General features: G+C 36.0%; 1 protein-coding gene across 1 annotated transcript in view; it reads left to right on the top strand.

The window, feature by feature from the left end:
- LOC108637264 (germinal center-associated signaling and motility-like protein) overlaps positions 1-8389 on the top strand; it is a 59827-nt gene extending 51438 nt beyond the window's left edge. The window contains exon 2 of the mRNA XM_018056317.1: positions 7990-8389. Coding sequence (XP_017911806.1) covers positions 7990-8223 — 234 coding nt within the window. The 3' untranslated portion in view covers positions 8224-8389. The remainder of the gene's footprint in view (positions 1-7989) is intronic.

Genomic DNA, 20520 nt, shown 5'->3' with positions numbered 1-20520 from the left:
GTCATTGCTATTACTTGACCACCTGAGACAACAGATATGATGTTCAGGCTACAACATTTCATTCATAGTGCAGTTCTAGGGACTCCATGCAAAGCAGATCAAAGTGTGAATGATGCACCTGGAATTAGGGAGTATCTAACCTTTCTTGATACATAATGGTCCTGAGTGTTACATGGAAAAGTAAAATTCTGTTTAAATCTGTGAGGAAGTCTTACGTGAATTCCAAAGTAGACTCCCCTAGGAATTTGGACCATGACTTCTTTAGAAGGCAAAAGAAAATGTGGATCATCTAAAAGTTGCTCTTGGATTTTCTGAGCACTGATAGAAACGGAAAGCTTTGTTCTGAGACTTCAGATGATCATATCACTGTGTCCTTGTGACTTGGTGTTATCTGATCATTGAAGATAAGTATAACCTGCAGTGTTCATTAATGAGCACTATAGATGGGACCAGGTTCAAATAGAGTTTGAAGGCAGAGTAAGTTGTATACCATATAGCTTACTAACCTATGACACCTGCCCTAACACTCTTCCCTCAGTCTACATTTATGGCTTCATGGACATACACATATAGTTTGTGTAAAAGTATATATTAAGTTTAAAGAGAGACTTCTAAAACTCTCTAGCAACAGAAAGAAATGAAATATTTTGCATTAAAGTTCACAAGAGATGATAGGGTATCGGGGAAATCATTTTGGGGACAGATGCTAATGATTATTGCATTGCCATCTTTGTTAGAAAAAAAAAAGAGATGGTTAGAGAATCTCTATCATTTGTGGCTAATGTTTTGAGTATATTTTAAGAGACTTACTAAGGCTAATATTGGAGTTCAAATGCTTAGCTTTGTAGAAGAGATAAGTGAATAGTACAGAAGCATGATTGTCCTTTGTAAATGTTCAACAAAGGTTTCATCTGTGGAGAAGATTGTGAAGGGCAACCACACTTTAACCTCATTCTCAATTTTCATAGGAGTCGTGAACCACGAACAGCAGTGTAAGGGACAAACGTGGTAGATGGTCCAACACTGACTAACTACATCTTAACAAGGCTGATCTGATTAACAAAACAAATAGATGTAGATAATTCCCTAGTGACATGAACCAATCTTATGTGCCACAATACCCTAAGACAATCAGATAATATGTTAGCAACTTTTTTAAATTTAATATTTCACATCTTAAAAATAAGCCATTGTTGATTTGAAATTCAAGCTACATGTACTGTATTTTATTTCAGTTCAGATCAGTCACTCAGCTGTGTTTGACTCTTTGCAACCCCACAGACTGCAGCATGCCGGGCTTCACTGTCCATCACCAACTGCCCGAGATTGCTCAGGCTCATGTGCTTTGAGTCAGTGATGCCATCCAACGACCTCATCCTCTGTTGTCCCCTTCTCCTCTTGCCTTCAATCTTTCCCAGCATCAGATTATTTTCCAATGAGCTGACTCTTTGCATCAGGTGACCAAAGAATTGGAGCTTCAACTTCAGCATCAGTCCATCAAATGAATATTCAGGACTGATTTCCTTTAGGGTGGACTGGTTGGATCTCCTTGCAGTCCAAGGGACTCTCAAGAGTCTTGTCCAACACCACAGTTCAAAAGCATCAATTCTTCAGTGCTCAGCTTTTTTTTAGTCCAACTCTTACATCCATATATGACTACTGGAAAACTATAGCTTTGACTAAATGGACATTTGTTGGGAAAGAAATGTTTCTGCCTTTTACTATGCTGTCTAGGTTGGCCATAGCTCTTCTTCTAAGAGGCAAATGTCTTTTAATTTCATGGCTGAAGTCACCATCTGCAGTGATTTTTGGAGCCCCCCCGAAAATAAAGTCTTTCACTGTTTCCATTGCTTCCCCATCTATTTGCCATGAAGTGATGGGACTGAATGCCATGATCTTAGCTTTCTGAATGTTGAGTTTTAAGCCAACTTTTTCACTCTCCTCTTTCACTTTCATCTAGAGGCTCTTTAATTCTTCACTTTCTGCCATAATGGTGGTGTTATCTGTGTATCTGAGGCTATTGATATTTTTCCCAGCAATCTTTATTCCAGCTTGTGCATCATCCAGCCTGGCATTTTGAAAGATGTACTCAGGATATAAGTTAAATAAGCAGGGTGACAATATACAGCCTTGGTGTTCTCCTTTCCCGATTTGGAACCAGTCTGTTGTTCCATGTCCAGTTCTAACAGTTGCTTCTTGACCTGCATGCAGATTTATCATGAGGCAAGTAAGATGGTATGGTATTCCCATCTCTTCAAGAATTTTCCACAGTTTCTTGTGATCAGCACTTTCAAAGGTTTGTCATGGACAATAAAGTAGAAGTAGATATTTTTCTGGAACTCTCTTGCTTTTTTGATAATATAGTGGATGTTGGCCATTTGATCTCTGATTCCTCTGCATTTTCTAAATCCAGCTTAAACATCTGGAAGCTCACAGTTCACATACTGTTGAAGCCTTGCTTCGAGAAAGCCCCTATTTTATTTAGCATATTCTTAAACAAATTTCCTGAAAGTGTTATTTAATATCATGATCTAATCCACAAAAAATACATATGATCATAGGTTTTATATATATATATGTAAATATATATATGGTTGTATACTACTGCTTATGGGGTTCATTAATATTGACAAGCATTCTATCTCTCAGAGCAGCTGCTCTAGAGTATATTGGAATTTTATATAAAATTTCATTAGGTGACTACTTCTTATAATTTTTATTGAGAAGTGAAAGTGAAAGTCACTCAGTCATGTATGACTCTTTGTAACCTCAAGGACTGTATAGTCCATGGAATTCTCTAAGCCAGAATACCAGAGTGGGTAGCCATTCCCTTCTTCAAGGGATCGTCCCAACCTAAGGCTCAAACCCAGGTCTCTTACATTGCAGATGGGTCCTGCACATCCTGAGCCACCAGGGAAGTCCATAAATATTATTGCTTACCCCCCCCAAAAAAAAAAAAAAACCCTAGCAACTGACTAATAAAGGGTGCTTTTTCTTTTTTTTCCCTCCCACTCTGTATATATATATATATCCTGAGGGAAGGAAATGGAAATGGAAGAGTCACTATTACATTCATAATCTAGTTGAGAATGTAAAGTCTATTCCTTGTTATTCAAGACTCTGCTTCTTCAGTGATCTTATGCTAAAGGCAAGATTGTGTACATGATAGTTTCCTTTGCACTGACAGCCATTTTAAGCAGCACATGTTTCTGGATGAATAAGAAAAGATGAATTATTGTCTAATAATTAAACCTTATTCTAAAGAGGGATGTAGAACCCCTAGCACACAAAGAAAAGAAAAGAGTATGGATAAAATCATGACATCCCCTGGGACTCTCTAGTACTGCTACATCCAACAAAAACATTTAATGGAATATCACAGCCATCGCATGCAGACTGGACCTGAAAACTCAGTAATGAATATTTAGAATACCCTCTTATAAAGAAGTATTCTGTGGTGCTGTATGATAGCACAGGAAACATGAAATGGACAAATGAGAAAGGTAGCTAAAAATACTATTTATGGCCTAGTGGTCAACTACAGAAATGAAACTATAAGGACAAATTATTGACCCTTCTTTTAACACTTAATATATATTAGCTAATAACTTTAAATAAATCTCAAATAATTGTCCTTTTCAAATATATTTTCTAAATACAGAATATCATTATTCAGATATATACTAATAATTTTCTACTTAAGTACATAAACCCACAATAAGTGGTAATTATGAGCTTCCAGCTACTCAGGCCAAAGATCTTGGAAACCTAACTCCTCTTTCTCATGTACTTTGACCAATCTTTCAAAAATTTCTGTGGCATCCAACTTTGAAATATGGCCAGAATCATAGTTTCTTATTACTTTCTTTGTTACCACTGACAACTATTCTTTTTGGTCAAACTCTAGGCAGGCTTTTCTGAGCTTTATTAAGATCCATTCTTAAGAGGGCTTCCCTTGTATCTCAGAGATTAAAGCTTCTGTCTGCAATGCAGGAGACCTGGGTTTGATCCCTGGGTGGGGAAGATCCCCTGGAAAAGGAAATGGCAACCCACTTCAATATTCTTGCCTGGAGACTTCCATGGATGGAGGAGCCTGGTGGGCTACAGTCCACGGGGTCACAAAGAATCAGACACATTTAGCTACTTCACTCATTCACTCATTCTTAAGAGGAACATAGGCTCCTGTCTCTAAGAGACCAGTTCCAGCAAAAATACTGCTAAGTCAATTTAACCAGAATCCCCTGTCTTTCATATCTGATCATCCTTTTTACATGATTGAGCTCCTCATCTTTCACTATCCCCCAGATGATATGTGATACCCTAGCTGTCTTCAGCAAGAATCCTATTTGGTCTATTTAGCCAGAATCCCAACCCCCCACCCTTTACCCTTGGTGATTCCTTTTAATAATTTTCCATCCACTAAATTCCACTCCATTCTGTTTCTTGAATATACTTTCCCACTTTTTTTTTTTTTTTGCTTGCTTTATTTGGAGTTGAGCTCAATCTATCACTCCTATTATAAGATCTCATTATGGTAACCCCTTGTATAAAATCTGCCTCACCATCTTTTAACAAATGCTATGAATATTGGATATTTTAGTTACCATCCAAGCCTATTTCACCATCAACAATTTCTGAAATAATCACAAGCTTCCAGACCAGTCTCCCAGATTGTCCACTGCTTCATTAGAGTCTTTCCTCAAAATAGCAACCAGTATGTTCCTTTCAAAAGGTAAGTTTGGTATGTTATTACTCTGTTTAAACCCTCCATGGACTTACTGCAATATGTAGAGTTAAATACAAGGTCATCTAGCTTTTTAGTCCAAAGCCTAGAACAAAGTTTCTATACAAGCTAGCATTTTTTAACCTCTGATCTTTTCTCCTACCACTTTTTCCCTTTCTCATTCATTGCAGTAACATTGGTTATCTTTAAAATTAATCTTTTTTTTCCAAATTCTCATTGATTCCCTGTGGTTATGAGGAAAAAAGTTTTATTGTCCTCTTTCCACTCCAAATATTCTTTTACTTACTGAAGGCTAGAGGGGAAATTGTAACACATTAGGATTAGGTTTTGTTTTTGTTTTTCTTTTTTCGATAATAACTCAGCATGCTTTTTAAAATATCTATCTACTTCTTCTTGAAACTAAAAACATACATGAGTAGAATAAAAGTAAGTGGATGGAGAAAATATAGCATGCCACTCCTGATCAAAAGAAAGCAGATGTAGCTATATTAATTTCAGAGAGTACAGGCTTCAAGGCAAGAAAATTTACCAGGGACAAAGAGAGACATTATATAATGATAAAAGGATCAGTTCTCTCAGAAACCATAACAGTCCTTAATGTGTGTGTACCTAACAACAAAGTGTCAAGCTACGCGAGGCTAAAATGAATGGAACTTCAAAGTGTATTAGATGAATCTACTGTTGAAGTTTAGATTTTAGCACTACTCCTCAGAAATGGCAGAAAATCAGTACAGACATAGTTGAATATCAGTACTTTCCAATCTGATCTATAGGTTCAAAGCATCATATATCTAGGCTCTGAATTTTAACAATATCCCATTAAGATCAAGCTGAAGTGACGTATGGAAGATCTTTGCAAAAGATTGATCATATTATAGACAATATTATGTTTGAATTAAGTTGGAGTTTAGAGACTGTGAGAAAGTAAAGATGCATTGAAGAATTTTCCAGAAAACTTAAAACTTTTCAGAATTACTGGATCAAAATGTTTTTTAATCCTAAATAATTATTGGTATTATTTTCTTCAACATGCTGGCAAATTAGTGTTTAAAGACTGGTACAATTGTATTAACAATCTCACTATTTTACTTATCCATGTAGCTATAGTTTATCATTTGACTATGAAGTTTGTCCCATTTACAGTGGGGCTTGACTTTGACTTTTGCAAATAGCTGATTTTAGTCAATTGAATGTTAGTAAGTATATGTTGACCAGTGGCTAGAAAAATACATGTGCAGTTAGGATTTATATCCCATGCTAAATCAAAATCTTTGAGAAGAATACCTACGGGCTAGCCTACTAGTCCCTCAGAAAGGATGAAGAGCATATGAAACACAGCTGGGACTAGCCAAAAACCCTCAGGGAAATGCCCAGAATTGCTTTTGTGCCCAATCATAATGTATTAAATCATTTTTAAGATAATTTACAAAAATAAATAAATGAGGTCTAATTAAATTCAAAAGCTTTGCAATACAAAGGAAACCATAAACAAACAAACAAACAAAAAAGACAACTCACACAAAAAGAGAAAATATTTGCAAATGATGGAGCTGACAAGGCAGTGGTCTTCAAAATTTACAAACAGCTCATGCAGATTATTATGATCAAAATAAGCAACTTAATTAAAAAAAAAAGAGCTAAATAGACATTTTTCCAAAGACACAAACGGATGGCAAAGAGGCACATGGAAAGATGTTCAACATCACAAATATTCAGTTTAGTTCAGTTCAGTCACTCAGTTGTGTCAGACTTTATGAAACCCTGTGGACTTCAGCACATCAGGCTTCCCTGTCTATCACCAACTTCTGGAACTTTCTTGAACTCATGCTCATTGAATCAGTGATGCCATCCAACCATCTTATCATCTGTCATCCCTTATTCCTCCTGCCTTCAATCTTTCCAATCATCAAGGTCTTTGCCAATAAATTAGTTACTCCCATCAGGTGACCAAAGTATTGGAGCTTCAGCTTCAGCATCAGTCCTTCCAATGAATATTCAGGACTGATTACTTCAGGATTGACTGGTTGATCTCCTTGCAGTCCAGGGTACTCTCAAGAGTCTTCTCCAACACCACAGTTAAAAGGCATCAGTTCTTTGGCACTCAACGTTCTTTATTGTCCAGCTCTCACATCTGTACATGATACTGGAAAAAAAAAACATAGTTTTGACTGTATGGATTTTGTTGGCAAAGGAATGTCTCTTGTTTCTAGTACACTATCTAGGTTTGTCATAGCTTTTCTTCCAAGGAGCAAGTTTCTTAATTTCATGGTTGCAGTTCCCATCCACAGTAATTTTGGAGCCCAAGAAAATAAAGTCTGCCACTGCTTCTATTGTTTCCCCATCTATTTGCCATGAAGTGATGGGACCGGATGCCATGACCTTAGTTTTTTGAATGTTGAATTTTATATTTCCATAAAAATTGTGAAATTATTTGTTCTAGCTCTGTGAAAAATACCTTTGGTAGCTTGATAGGGACTGCATTGAATCTACAGATTGCTTTGAGTAGTATACTCATTTTCACTATATTGATTCTTCTGATCCATGAACATGGTATATTACTCCATCTATTAGTGTTTTCTTCGATTTCTTTCACCAGTGTTTTACAGTTTTCTATATATAGGTCTTTTGTTTCTTTAGATAAATATATTCCTAAGCATTTTAATATTTTTGTTGCACTGGTGATTGAAATTGTTTCCTTAATTTCTCTATTTTCTTCTTATTAGTGTATAGGAATGCAAGGGATTTCTGGTTTTTTTTTTTTAATATTGTATCACAAACATTTTATTGATTTAATTAGCAGTATTTTAATTTTTCTTTCATGGTCCATACAATTGAAAATGTATTTAGATTCTTAATTATATTAAATTTTATCCTATGAAGAATTGTTATGCAATTTGCTTAATTACTCATAGATCTGTGATTCTGATCGTTGCATATATTATACCTCAGTATGTGTGATATAAACTATACAACTACTTTTCTCTAGATGTTCAGGGAGATAACAGTGTCTGGTTATTCTCTTTTATTATTTGTAGTGAAATGAAAACAGAATTAGTGGTAGTTTGAAGCATAGGATATGTTGCTAAAATTAAGTCTTTAAGACATCAGGGCTTGGAGAAAGGGCCTTGAACACCTGAGGTGCAAGATCATCATTAGACAAGAAAAAAGGACGGGTAGTGGAGTACAGAGTTCAAATCTGATGATTGATTCTAGATCCTTGATTTCTTTTTTCTTTGCACTTGCAGGAAAATGAGAATGTCAGTGGTTGTGAAGAAGTATGCTACACTGTCATTAATCATAGGCCCTATCGGAGACCCTCCCTGAACTCCAGTGATGATGGTTATGAGAACATCACAAAGACAGTGAGACCATTAAGAGAAGGGCCAGAAACAGAATATGCCCTGCTCAAGAAACCTTGCACTATCAGGTCTTCTTCCTGTACAGCTGAGAATGATTACGAAATTGTGCTTCCTCACTAGAATACTCCTGCCTCATCATCTTCCAGTAATAAAGATGACCAAATGGTGACCTCCAGGGGAGTCTTTCTCTTTCAGCAGTACATGCAACTTTTATTTCTGGCAAGATTTTAGAAATGATATTCTTTCACTGTACCACATTAAGAAACTGAAACATCTCGTCAATGTGGTTTGGGTAAAGCCACATAAGTTGATATAATGACATAGAATATTTGACCTCTTTTTGTTTGTAAAGTTTAAGGATGTGGAAATTGTAGGGGGGATCCTCCTTAGCAGATTTCTGTGTGTTGATTTTATATCCTGAAACTTTACTCTATTCATTGATTAGCCCTAGTAATTTTCTGGTGCAGTCTTTAGGGTTTTCTATGTAGAGGATCATGTCAGAGTGGAACTGGAGGAATCAACCTGCCTGACTTCAGGCTCTACTACAAAGTCACAGTCATCAAGACAGTATGGTACTGGCACAAAGACAGAAATATAGATCAATGGAACAAAATAGAAAGCCAGAGATAAATCCACACACCTATGGACACTTTATCTTTGACAAAGGAGGCAAGAATATACAATGGAGTAAAGACAATCTCTTTAACAAGTGGTGCTGCGAAAACTGCTCAACCACTCATAAAAGAATGAAACTAGAACACTTTCTCATACCATACACAAAAATAAACTCAAAATGGATTAAAGATCTAAAAGACCAGAAACTATAAAACTCCCAGAGGAGAACATAGGCAAAACACTCTCTGACATAAATCACGGCAGGATCCTCTATGACTCACCTCCCAGAATATTGGAAATAAAAGCAAAAATAAACAAATGGGACCTAATTAAAATTAAAAGCTTCTGCACAATGAAACAAACTATAAGCAAGGTGAAAAGACAGCCTTCAGAATGGGATAAATTAATAGCAAATGAAGCAACTGACAAACAACTAATCTCAAAAATATACAAGCAACTCCTGCAGCTCAATTTTCCAGAAAAATAAATGACCCACTCAAAAAATCGGCCAAAGAACTAAACAGACATTTCTCCAAAGAAGACATACAGATGGCTAACAAACACATGAAAAAATGCTCAACATAACGCATTATCAAAGAAATGCAAATCAAAACCACAACGAGTTACCATTTCACGCCAGTCAGAATGGCTGCTATCCAAATATTTATAAGCAATAAATACTGGAGAGGGTGTGGAAAAAAGGGAACCCTCTTACACTGTTGGTGGGGATGCAAAGTAGTACAGCCACTATGGAGAACAATGTGGAGAATCCTTAAAAAACTGGAATAGAACTGCCTTATGACACATCAATCCCACTACTGGGCATACACACTGAGGAAACCATAATTGAAAGAGGCACGTGTACCCCAATGTTCATTGCAGCACTCTTTATAATAGCCAGGACATGGAAGCAACTTAGATGTCCATCAGCAGACAAATGAATAAGAATTCTGTGGTACATATACACAATGAAGTATTACTCAGCCATTAAAAAGAATACATTTGAATCAGTTCTAATGAGGTGGATAAAACTGGAGCCTATTATGCAGAGTGAAGTAAGCCAGAAAGAAAAACACCAATACAGTATACTAATGCATTTATATGGAATTTAGAAAAATGGTAATGATAACCCTGTATGCAAGACAGCAAATGAGACACAGATGTATAGAACAGTCTTTTGGACTCTGTGGGAGAGGCTGAGGGTGGGATGATTTGGGAGAATGGCATTGAAACATGTGTAATGTCATATGTGAAATGAATTGCCAGTCCAGGTTCGATGCATGATACAGGATGCTCAGGGCTGGTGCACTGGGATGACCCAGAGGGATGATATGGGGATGGAGGTGGGAGGACGATTTGGAATGAGGAACACGTGTATACCTGTGGAGGATTCATGTTGATGTATTTCAAAACCAATACACTATTGTAAAGTAATTAGCCTCCAATTAAAATAAATTTATATTAAAATTTAAAAAATAAATAAAACAAAAGGAAGACAGAAAAGAATTTAAAGCCAGCTTTTTTACTGTCTTCTTTCATCTTCATCAAGAGTCTCTTTAATGGACTTTTGGACTCAGAGGGAGGGAGAGGGTGGGATGATTTGGGAGAATGACATTCCAACATGTATACTATCATGTAAGAATTGAATCGCCAGTCTATGTCTGATGCAGGATACAGCATGCTTGGAGCTGGTGCATGGGGATGACCCAGAGAGATGTTATGGGGAGGGAGGTGGGAGGGGGGTTCATGTTTGGGAACGCATGTAAGAATTAAAGATTTTAAAATTTAAAAAATAAAAAAAAAAGAGTCTCTTTAATTCCTCTTTGCTATTTGCTACAAGGGTGGTGTCATCCGCATATCTGAGGTTATTTATATCTCTCCTGGTAATCTTGATCCAGCTTGTGCTTCATCCAGCCTTGTATTTCACATGATGTACCTTGCATATAAATTAAATAAACATTGATGATATACAGCCTTGGCATACTTCTTTCCCAATCTGGAATCAGTCTGTTGCTCCATGACCAGTTCTAACGGTTGCTTCTTGATTTGCATACGAGTTTTACCGAAAGCAGATATTCCAATATCTTTCGGAATTTTGCACAATTTTTTGTGATCTACAGAGTAAAAGCCTTTCAGTTCAGTTCAGTTCAGTTGCTCAGTCGTGTTCGACTCTTTGCAACCCCATGAATCACAGCACAACAGGCTTCCCTTTCCATCACAAACTCCCAGAGTTCACTCAAACTCACGTCCGTTGAGTCGGTGATGCCATCCAGTCATCTCATCCTCTGTCGTCCACTTCTCCTCCTGACCCAATCCCTCCCAGCATCAGAGTCTTTTCCAATGAGTCAACTCTTTGCATGAGGTGGCCCAAGTACTGGAGTTTCAGCTTTAGCATCATTAGCATAGTCAATTAAGTAGAATTTTTTTTGTGGTATTCTGTAGTTTTCTATGATCCAACAGATGTTGGCAATTTTATCTCTAGATCCTCTGCCCTTTCCAAGTCCAACCTGACCGTTTGGAAATTCTCAGTTAACATACTCTTGAAGTCTAGCATGAAGGATTTTCAACATTACTTTATTAGCATGTGAGCACAATTTTTTTGGCATTGCCATTCTTTGGAATTAGAATGAAAACTGACCTTTTCTAGTCTTGTGCCCACTGCTGAGTTTTCCAACCTTCTGGCATATTGAGCACCACACTTTACGAGCATCATCTCTTAGGATTTAAAATAGCTCAGCAGGAATTCCTTTAACTCCACTAGCTTTATACATAGTGATGCTTACTAAGGTCCTCTTGACTTCTCATTCTGGGATGTCTGGCTCTAGGTGAGTGATCACACCATCGTGATTATGTGGGTCATGAAGATCTTTTTTTTTTTTGTGCAGTTTTTGTGTGTATTCTTGCCACCTCTTCTTAATATCTTCTGCTTCTGTTAGGTCCATACCATTTCTGTCCTTTATCAAGCCCATCTTTGCATGAAATGTTCCCTTGGTATCTCTAATTTTCTTGAAGTGATTTCTAGTCTTTTTCCATTCTATTGTTTTCTTCTATTTCTTTGCATTGTTCACTTAAAAAGTCTTATCTCTTCCACATGAATATGTAAAAGTGAATCACTTTTCTGTACACCTGAAACTAACATAGCATTGTTAATTAACTATATTCTAATTTAAAATAGGCAGTATAAAAATAAATTAAAAAACAAAGATAATTGATAACCTTTATAAACAGTTTTTTGGACTAAAAAGTATTAAATGATACATCACTTTTATTTCCTCTGCTATTTATTAAAAGAGAAGATAAAGCAAATTTTCAAGGTCATTATGCAGCATTTGGAAATAAATTTTAAATAAAACTCAAAGACAATAGCATTGAATAAAGTCATAAATTGAACAGGAGTATATTGTTGATCAAGAATGGTAGTAGAGAAATTCTAGTGATCATCCTTTGGGAGTGTGAGTGGAAAGGATGAAATGGGTGATAGGAGAGACCAGGGAAGTGATATTCTCAGAAATAAGTCAGAGATCTACTCACAACGTCTACTCAATTTTCTGTTTCTATCCATCTTCTCCTACATTCATAATCCATCACTTTCCTCCCAGAGTGCTGTCTGACTTTACTAGCCAAAATCTAACCTAGAACAGAGGAGTCACCAAAAAGGCTTTAAGACTTGGCAGAGGAAAGCTGCTGAGGGTCATGATTAAGATGCCTACAGAGTTTGGATTTATGATGATTCTTACTTAATCTATGAATATATTTTTTATAGAAATAGCTCATTCTGGTACTTTACATTTTAAAGCACTAAATGCATAGCTATGTCTCAAGTTCATTACTGAAAAAAATAATCTTCGGTGGACAAAACAAGAAAATGTCAGTTCTGTGTATGGCATTGCTAATAAGAGATAATGTGTTCATACATTGTTGTAATTTTGACAGCATTGAATTGCTTTAGAATATCATCTATTTTTAATTGAAAACTGCCTGTGTATATTAAAGTAATAATTTTAAAAAGTGTCATCTTGCATAATGGGTTAAATGAATAAAATATCCAGTAAACAAATTCTGTGAATAAAATAAAAAGAATTATTTTAAGATATTTTTATATTATTTAATATTTTGTTTTGATTCTTTAAAATATTTTGAATTTTAAAAAATCAAAATATATAGAGAAGTTAATAAAAATACATGAATTATATTCTATATTTTATCTGTTACCATAAATTAGAATTAGAAAATTAAGCAATAGCAATTTATTATAGTCACTAAATGTTCAAATTCAGCATCAAATATAAATTATTCATCTTTAGTGCCAACATAGAAACTAGAGGAGCAACTGTTTACATTTAAATATCTTTATTCATTTGAAGTAATCATATTTTGATTCAAATATTTGCATTTTTATTTCTCACAAAATATTCATGTTTTAAAATCTTCGTTTGGCTAAATATACTGTAGTTTTGCCAAACATTATAAAGAGGGTGGATTTGAAAGAGAGATAAACTGCTTATGATTATTTTATAATTTTTTGAGAGGACAAACTTGAAAATGTAAAGAGGGACTATTGACAAGTGACTAAAATTAACATTTTTAAATGGAACCTGGAGTAAGGAAATATTTGAAGTTTTTTAATCTTGAATATACAACTGTCAAAATTAGAATTTCAAAATGGCACTTCCAGGTCTAAATCCATGTACACCAGTTGATCAATATTTTTCAGAGGACTTTCTTGATTGTTGTTGATTTCAGGATCAGAATCATTTAATATCACATCTCAGGACAACTGAGAAGAAGTCTCAGGGCTTTGTCTAGTTTTCAGGTAGTGCGATAGAAGGACTCTCTTAGCTGCATGAGTGGAGTAGCCCTTTCCTTTCAGAGTTTATATTCTATATGTAGCTTCTTTTCTTCTCTTTTATCTCTTTGCTTATTTGCCCAATTCCTCTCTGCTGTTGGTATCATGGGTGGCTGTCTGATCCACATTTTTGTCACATGCCCTTAGGCTAAACCAGACTTCCTGGGCAGTAAATTCCAACTGCAACAAATTGTGTAATTTTTAAAGTACCTAATAAATAGAGTGTGTGTTTGTGTGACTGTGAGTTAGTCAGTCAGTTGTGTCTGACTCTTTGTAACCCCATGGACTAATGCCCTCCAGGCTCCTCTGTCCATAGAATTCTCCAGGCAAGAATACAGAAGTGGATTGCCTTTCCATCCTCCAGGGGATCTTCCCAACCCAGAAATTAAATCCGGGTCTCTGGCATTGCAGGCAAAGTCTTTACCATTTGGGTCACCAGGGAAGATTATCTAATAAATAGGGTGAGAATTAAATAAACATATGCAGAAAGTTGACTGTAATGCTTGGAATATATATATGTCAATTAGTATCTCAAGCATTTTAATTGTTATAACACAAGTTAATACAATATACTACAGCAGAAGTTATGAGTCCAGAGGAAAAGTTACAGCTTTCAGAGAAGTGGACAAGATTGGGTTAAAGAAAAAAATCATGGCTGAAGAAGACAGTAGATATTTAAAAATGTAGACATAGTGAAGGACAATCAGTGATGAAGATGAATGAAGCATGAGTAAAACCAGAAAACAAAATGCAAGTTTAATACAGAAAGTAAAAGGTAACTCATTTGATAGAGTTTCAGAAAAAGTGAAAAGTAACAAAGAATAATACATTTTCGTACACCAACAGAACCAATTCTTACTTGGTTTTTAGTTCTGAAGAGAAGTCCTGCCCAAATTTCAATCTTGTTTTTTCACCAATGTATATCTTGAAGAATATTAGTATATGTACTATTTTTTCCATCTATAAAATGAAGTCAATAATTTCTACTTTATAAGGTCATTTTGATAATTAAAGAAAATATAAACCCATTGAAATATGTAGCATATAAATATGCTTATGTATAATACTGTTTGGAATAGTTTTTGAAATATAATAAATATTGATTATATAACAGCTATTTCAATATCATTGTTGTTAGCAATATAATAAAGAGACATTATCAAGAAGTTAATCAAATGGGCTTATTTAAAACTGATGTCTAAAGCCTTAAAGAAAGTCATGCTATTACTTTCAGAGACATGAGAGAAAGTAGAGATTCAGGCTGAAAAGATGAAACTTTGAGTTGAGATGGCATTAAACTGAAGGTTCTTGTAGGATTTTCAGTTATAGTTGTTCATATGACAGTGAAGAGTTTTAAGGTTTAAAGCAAGGGTCCTCGATCCATGGACCATGGCCTGTTATTAGTCTGTTAGGAACGGGGCTGCACAGCTGGGAATGCATGGCAGGCAAGCTAGCAAAGCTTCATTTGTTTTGACAGCCACTCCTCATAGTTTCCATTATCACCTGCACTCCACCTCCTGTCAGACCAGCAGAGCCATTTGAATTCCATAAAAGCAAGAATCCTACAATGAACTGCACATGTGAAGGATCTAGGTTATGAGCTTCTTATTAGACTCTAATGCCTGGAGATCTGAGGTGGAGCTAAGGCAGTGATGCTAGTGCTGGGGAGTGACAGCAAATATAGATTATCATTAGCAGAGAGGTTTGACTGCACAGAGATCATAAAAAATCAGTCATTTGCAGACTCATATCAAAGCCCCATCAGTGAGCAGCAAGTGACAATTAAGCTGCCTCTGGTGGCAGGCTTTTTGGTGGCAAATGAGTTGATGCACTTTAATTGTACAGCTGCCTCTAGTGGCAGGCTTCAAGCCAGAATTTGATACTTATTTTAGTCAAAACATGACCCACCCATTATTTCAGTTACCACTTCCATCCATGCCACTTTTCCTATGCACTTGTCTCATCACAGTTTTGTTAAGCCTACAAGTGAATCCTAGCCCCAAATGAGTAAAAACAAACATCACTGGAGAGCTTCTTTCAAAAGAGGAAAAGACACAGTAATGAAACAACAGAAGACTCTAAGACTACCAACAAAAACAAAACTGCATTTAAAAGAAAGTACCAAGAGTCGTCCTTAAATCATGTTGTTCATTGCAACAGGTGATTCACATTCTCCAGGCCTGCTTTTATAATACATGGTGACTGGATATCCAATGAAGACATGAAACCTTCAAAACTGTTTTTCCATGCAGAGACCAAGTGCTGTTCCTTAAAAGACTGTACTTTGGAGTTTTTCAAAAGAAAAATAAAAAAGATGAAGCAACTATTAAAGGCCATCATTTCATCTGATGTGTCTGCATTGAGAGCATCATTCTTGTGACTATCCATTTTGCTAAAGCTAAGAAGTCCTTTATTTGGGGGAAGACTTTATCCTGTGTGCTGCTAAGGACATGTGTCAAGAACTTTTAGGAGAGGCTACAGTTCAAAAAGTGGCATATTTTCCTCTCTTGGCAAGCATCAAAGCTAGACAAGTTGGTAAAATAGTAGAGGATACTGAGGCACAGTTGTTAGGATGAATGAGTCTCCATGGTACACAATCCAGGTGACAAGTCTACTGATGTTGACAAAAAGGCAACAATGGTTTTGTGTGATCTATTTTTCAAGAGGATATGTGTGAGGCTATGACATTTGCACTTTTGTTGTCAACCAATACCACAGCTGCAGAACTATTCCAGTATTTGAATGATTACGTATCAGGAAAACTGAATTGTCATTCTGTGCCAGTGTATTCATGGATGAAACAGCCGCTGTGACTGGCCGGCTGTCTGGTTTCACTACTCAGGTCAAAGATGTTACTTCTGAGTGTGAGTCTATGCATAGCGTCATCCGTAGAGAAATGCTGGCTAACCTAAAAATGTCACCTGAAGTTAATAACGTTTTACAGGATATGATTAAAATTACCAACTGAATTAAAGTACAAGCCCTTAACTGATGTCTTTTTGTGCAGCTCTGTGAGGAGATGGACACAGAGCACCCTTATCTTCTCTTATACATAGAAGTGAGGTGGCTTTCTAAAGGCAGACCACTGCTCAGAGTTTTTGGGTTACAACAGCCACTCCAGAGATTTCTTTTAGAAAAAGAGTCACCACTGGCAGCACATTTCAGTGATGCAGAATGGGTCACAAAACTTGCTTACTCATGTGATGTATTCAACCTACTCAGTGAACTCAATCTATCTCCACCAAGGCGAATGAAAACTGTGTTCAAGTTGGCAGGTAAAGTGGCTGTATTCAAAGTCAAACTGGAATCTTGGGAGTAGTGAGTGATCCTTGGGGTTGTTAAAATATTTCAAACATTAGTAGAGATTTTGAAAGAGACTGATCCAAGGCCTTCTTTCTCCCAGCTGGTTCATGATCACCTATCCTAGTTTTCAAAACAGTTTGAGCATTACTTCCCTCCCACCAAAGATCCCAAAACTGGGAAGGATTGAATCCATGACCTGACTGTGAATAAACCAGGTGAATCAACTTTGTCCATACTAGAACAGGATCACCTGTTTGAGATCACAAAATGAAGCTGGCCTTAAAAGTGTGTTTGAGAAAACATCAAATCTCCATACATCTAGATTAAAGTCAAGGTGGAATATCCCAAGGTTGCCACAAAAGCACTGAAAACCCCACTTCCATTTCCAACATCTTATCTTTGTGAAGCAGTGTATCCTGCAGTGATAGCAACCAAAATGAGATTGTGGAGGAGACTGGACATAAGCAACACACTTTGAATGCCACTCTCTCCCATCACCTCCAGATGGGACCATCTAGTTGCAGGAGAACAAGCTCGAGGCTCCCACTGATTCTGCATTATGGTGAGTTGTATAATTATTTCATTATATATCACAATGTAATAATAATAGAACTGAAGTGCACACTAAATGTAATGCACTTGAATTATCCTGAAACCATACCCCTCCAATGTCTGTGGAGAAAATATTTTCCACAGAACCAGTCTGTGATGCCAAAAAGGTTGGGGACTTCTGATTTGAAGGTTTTTTAGAAAACATCAAGATGTAACTATGGAGTGTGCTTAAGTAACGTCAGAGATGCATGGAGGTTGATAACAGAAGGCAGAATCATGCATTCTATGCAAGGCCCTGGGGCTAATGAGTAGTAACTTTGGGATTCAGAGGTTAGATTGATTAGTGCACATGACTTAATTTCTTTTTCATTCAATTATCTATATAATGGCGGTATAGGATTATAGAACCTCTTTTCTCCCTGTCAAGTAGAGTCTGATAATTTTAACAGAAATTCTTTAACTAATTTTAAGCATGGGCAATTGATTTGAATATAATCTATGTTTTAACAAAATTAGAAAAAGGAAATATTGGATTCTGTTAACCTCATAATGTCATTTCAAAACTATCTTCACTTTTTTCAGAAGTTTATTCCTATTTCCAAAAAGTTTTGTTAGGGAAAACAAACATAAAAAGAGATTAAAAGGTCAATATATTCATGATAAACTATGACATTGCATTAGGTGCAGAATTGTAGCTTTCTGTGGCCTACTACGTACATAAGATGCATACACAAATATGTTTCTGAACTATTATCTTTTTCACATTTGTTAAAATTTTCAGGTTTAAAATGATTATTTTCTTGATGATAAAGCATTCTCTTACAGTTTTAGCAAATGTGTATCCTTTAACATTCAAATATTAATGATGATGCTGGTGGTGACGGTTTAGTTGCTCAGTCGTGTCTGACTCTTGCGACCCCATGGACTGTAGCCTGCCAGGCTCCTCTGTCTCTGGGATTCTCCAGGCAAGAATACTGGAGTGGGGTCTTATTTCCTTCTCCAATTAATGATGATAAAATTATTTAATTTTTCTATTGCAAAATAAAGAAAATTATATTTTTATTATGAAAAGACTCAGTACTTATTACCTTTTGGACTTAAGTTATTTGGAAAACTTATATTAATTTAGCTGAAGCACATGGCAAAAAAAAAATAACATGTACATTCATGCATGAACATTGGCCTTCTCCAAGATTTTGCTTTTTTGTTTTCTCTCATTGCAATCTTATATTTTTGCTTGTCATCTTAGAACTTGCATATGCTTTATTTACCAAACTATCCTAAAATCTCTACATAGGACACAGTTATAGTAAGAATTTTTCATTCAGAGCTAGCTAATCCAAAGGAAATATTAAAATATCCATTATAACTTTATGTCACTCTTCTACTTTCTGTTTTCTTAGCTCTCATGTTCCTTTGTGGCACTGCTCGTATTCTCCAGAAATCCATAGTCATTGAAAGAATGTTCTCCATTCTTTGTCTCTGTGTCCTAACTGCCAGTTGATACTCCAGTGCACTTTTATTTGGCCTTTACTCCTGTGCTTACGATTAAATTATTCATATTAGCTTACCATTGCATTATAATTGCTTAATCCAGCAAACTTAATTCATTCTTATTTGCATTATCAGTTGCTTAATGATGAATTACTACAATTCTCTCTACTCAACAAACAATGTTTATTTTGCCAGTTCCTGTTGGTTAGGAATCTGGACATGGTTTACTTGGATCCTCTAGCTGTGTTTCTCACGAGGTAACAATCAAGCCATCAGACAAGATTAAAAAGGTCTTATGGCTTGATTAACATAAACTCATTTATGTCATTGCTGTCTGAGTTCAGTTCATTTTGGGCTATTGTACTGAATGAAAGTAAACGTTTTCATTTTTTATTTTTTGGCTGCATCTTGCACCATGAAGGATCTTAGCTCTTCAGTCAGGGATCAAATCAGGCCTCCAAGGTGAAAGCACCAAGTCTTAACCAAGGGGCCACCAAGGAAGTCCCCCAAAGCTATCATTTCTAACATGACCACTGTGTGTTATGCACTGATAAAGCACATACATTAAAGATCTTATTGAAATCAATAAAAATAGATATTATATATTAATAATTTTATTAAGTAATATAGATATTCATGGAATAAAAATTAGAGAAAGCAGGCAAGCAAATAAAAGTAAGTAAAATAAAATACTGATTGCTGCAAGCAGTCATTGAAAACATTGGTATGCCTCTGAATCTTTTTAGACACATATTATGCTGAATTGTAAGGCTTACCCAGTTGATCAGTGGTAAAGAATCCACCTGCAATGCAGGAGATGTGGGTTTCATGTCTGGCTCAGGAAGATTCCATGGAGAAGAGAATGAAAATCCACTCCAGTAATCTTGCTTGGGAAATCCCATGGACAGAGGAGCCTGGCAGTCCATGGTATCACAAGAGTCTGACATGACTTAACAAATAGACCACCACCACCACCACCATATTGAGTTGCTTTTCTTAGCAGGACACCTGTCCCTTTTCTCCAATTTTTCTTATTTTGGATACAGTCAGTTCTTGCTCTTCATAATAGTTATGTTTTGTAAAGTCACAATAAAAGCTAAATTAGAAAATAATGAAGTACTGCTGCGGGCAAAACATAGGGTTAGTTTCCTGTGCGTCTCCAATCACAGCAACGAACACAAGACATAACCTTGTTTTATATGTGCTTCTGTTTAAAGACAGGCTACATAATACACATTGTTGATTCCATAACATTGAACTCATGGTCAATAACATTATAACTCATGCCTTAACTACACTTATCCAATACGCTATTTTTTTTTTTTTTTTTTTTTTTAAGGCAAAGTCATGAGCTAAGGAGTTTCAGGCATCACTTTACCACTGTGTTTTAGGGCCATTTTTAACAGGAAAACCACAGGCAATAAAAAGCACTGAAATGCAAACTTAAAAAGTGCAAAACATACTAAAAACAAAAAAACAACACTTGTTTACACTAGGAGAGCTTAAACAAAGAAGCAGAGCACTGCCTTATTTGACCTTGTTCTATGAGGAATATATACTGAGAGGGACTCAGAGTTTTATCTCTCTGCATATGTCCTCAAATGACT

The sequence above is a fragment of the Capra hircus genome, chromosome 12 (genome assembly GCF_001704415.2).
Source record: "Capra hircus breed San Clemente chromosome 12, ASM170441v1, whole genome shotgun sequence".
Classification (NCBI taxonomy): Eukaryota; Metazoa; Chordata; class Mammalia; order Artiodactyla; family Bovidae; genus Capra; species Capra hircus.
Note: the sequence above shows the minus strand (reverse complement) of the source record. Positions and strands in the feature narration are given on the sequence as shown.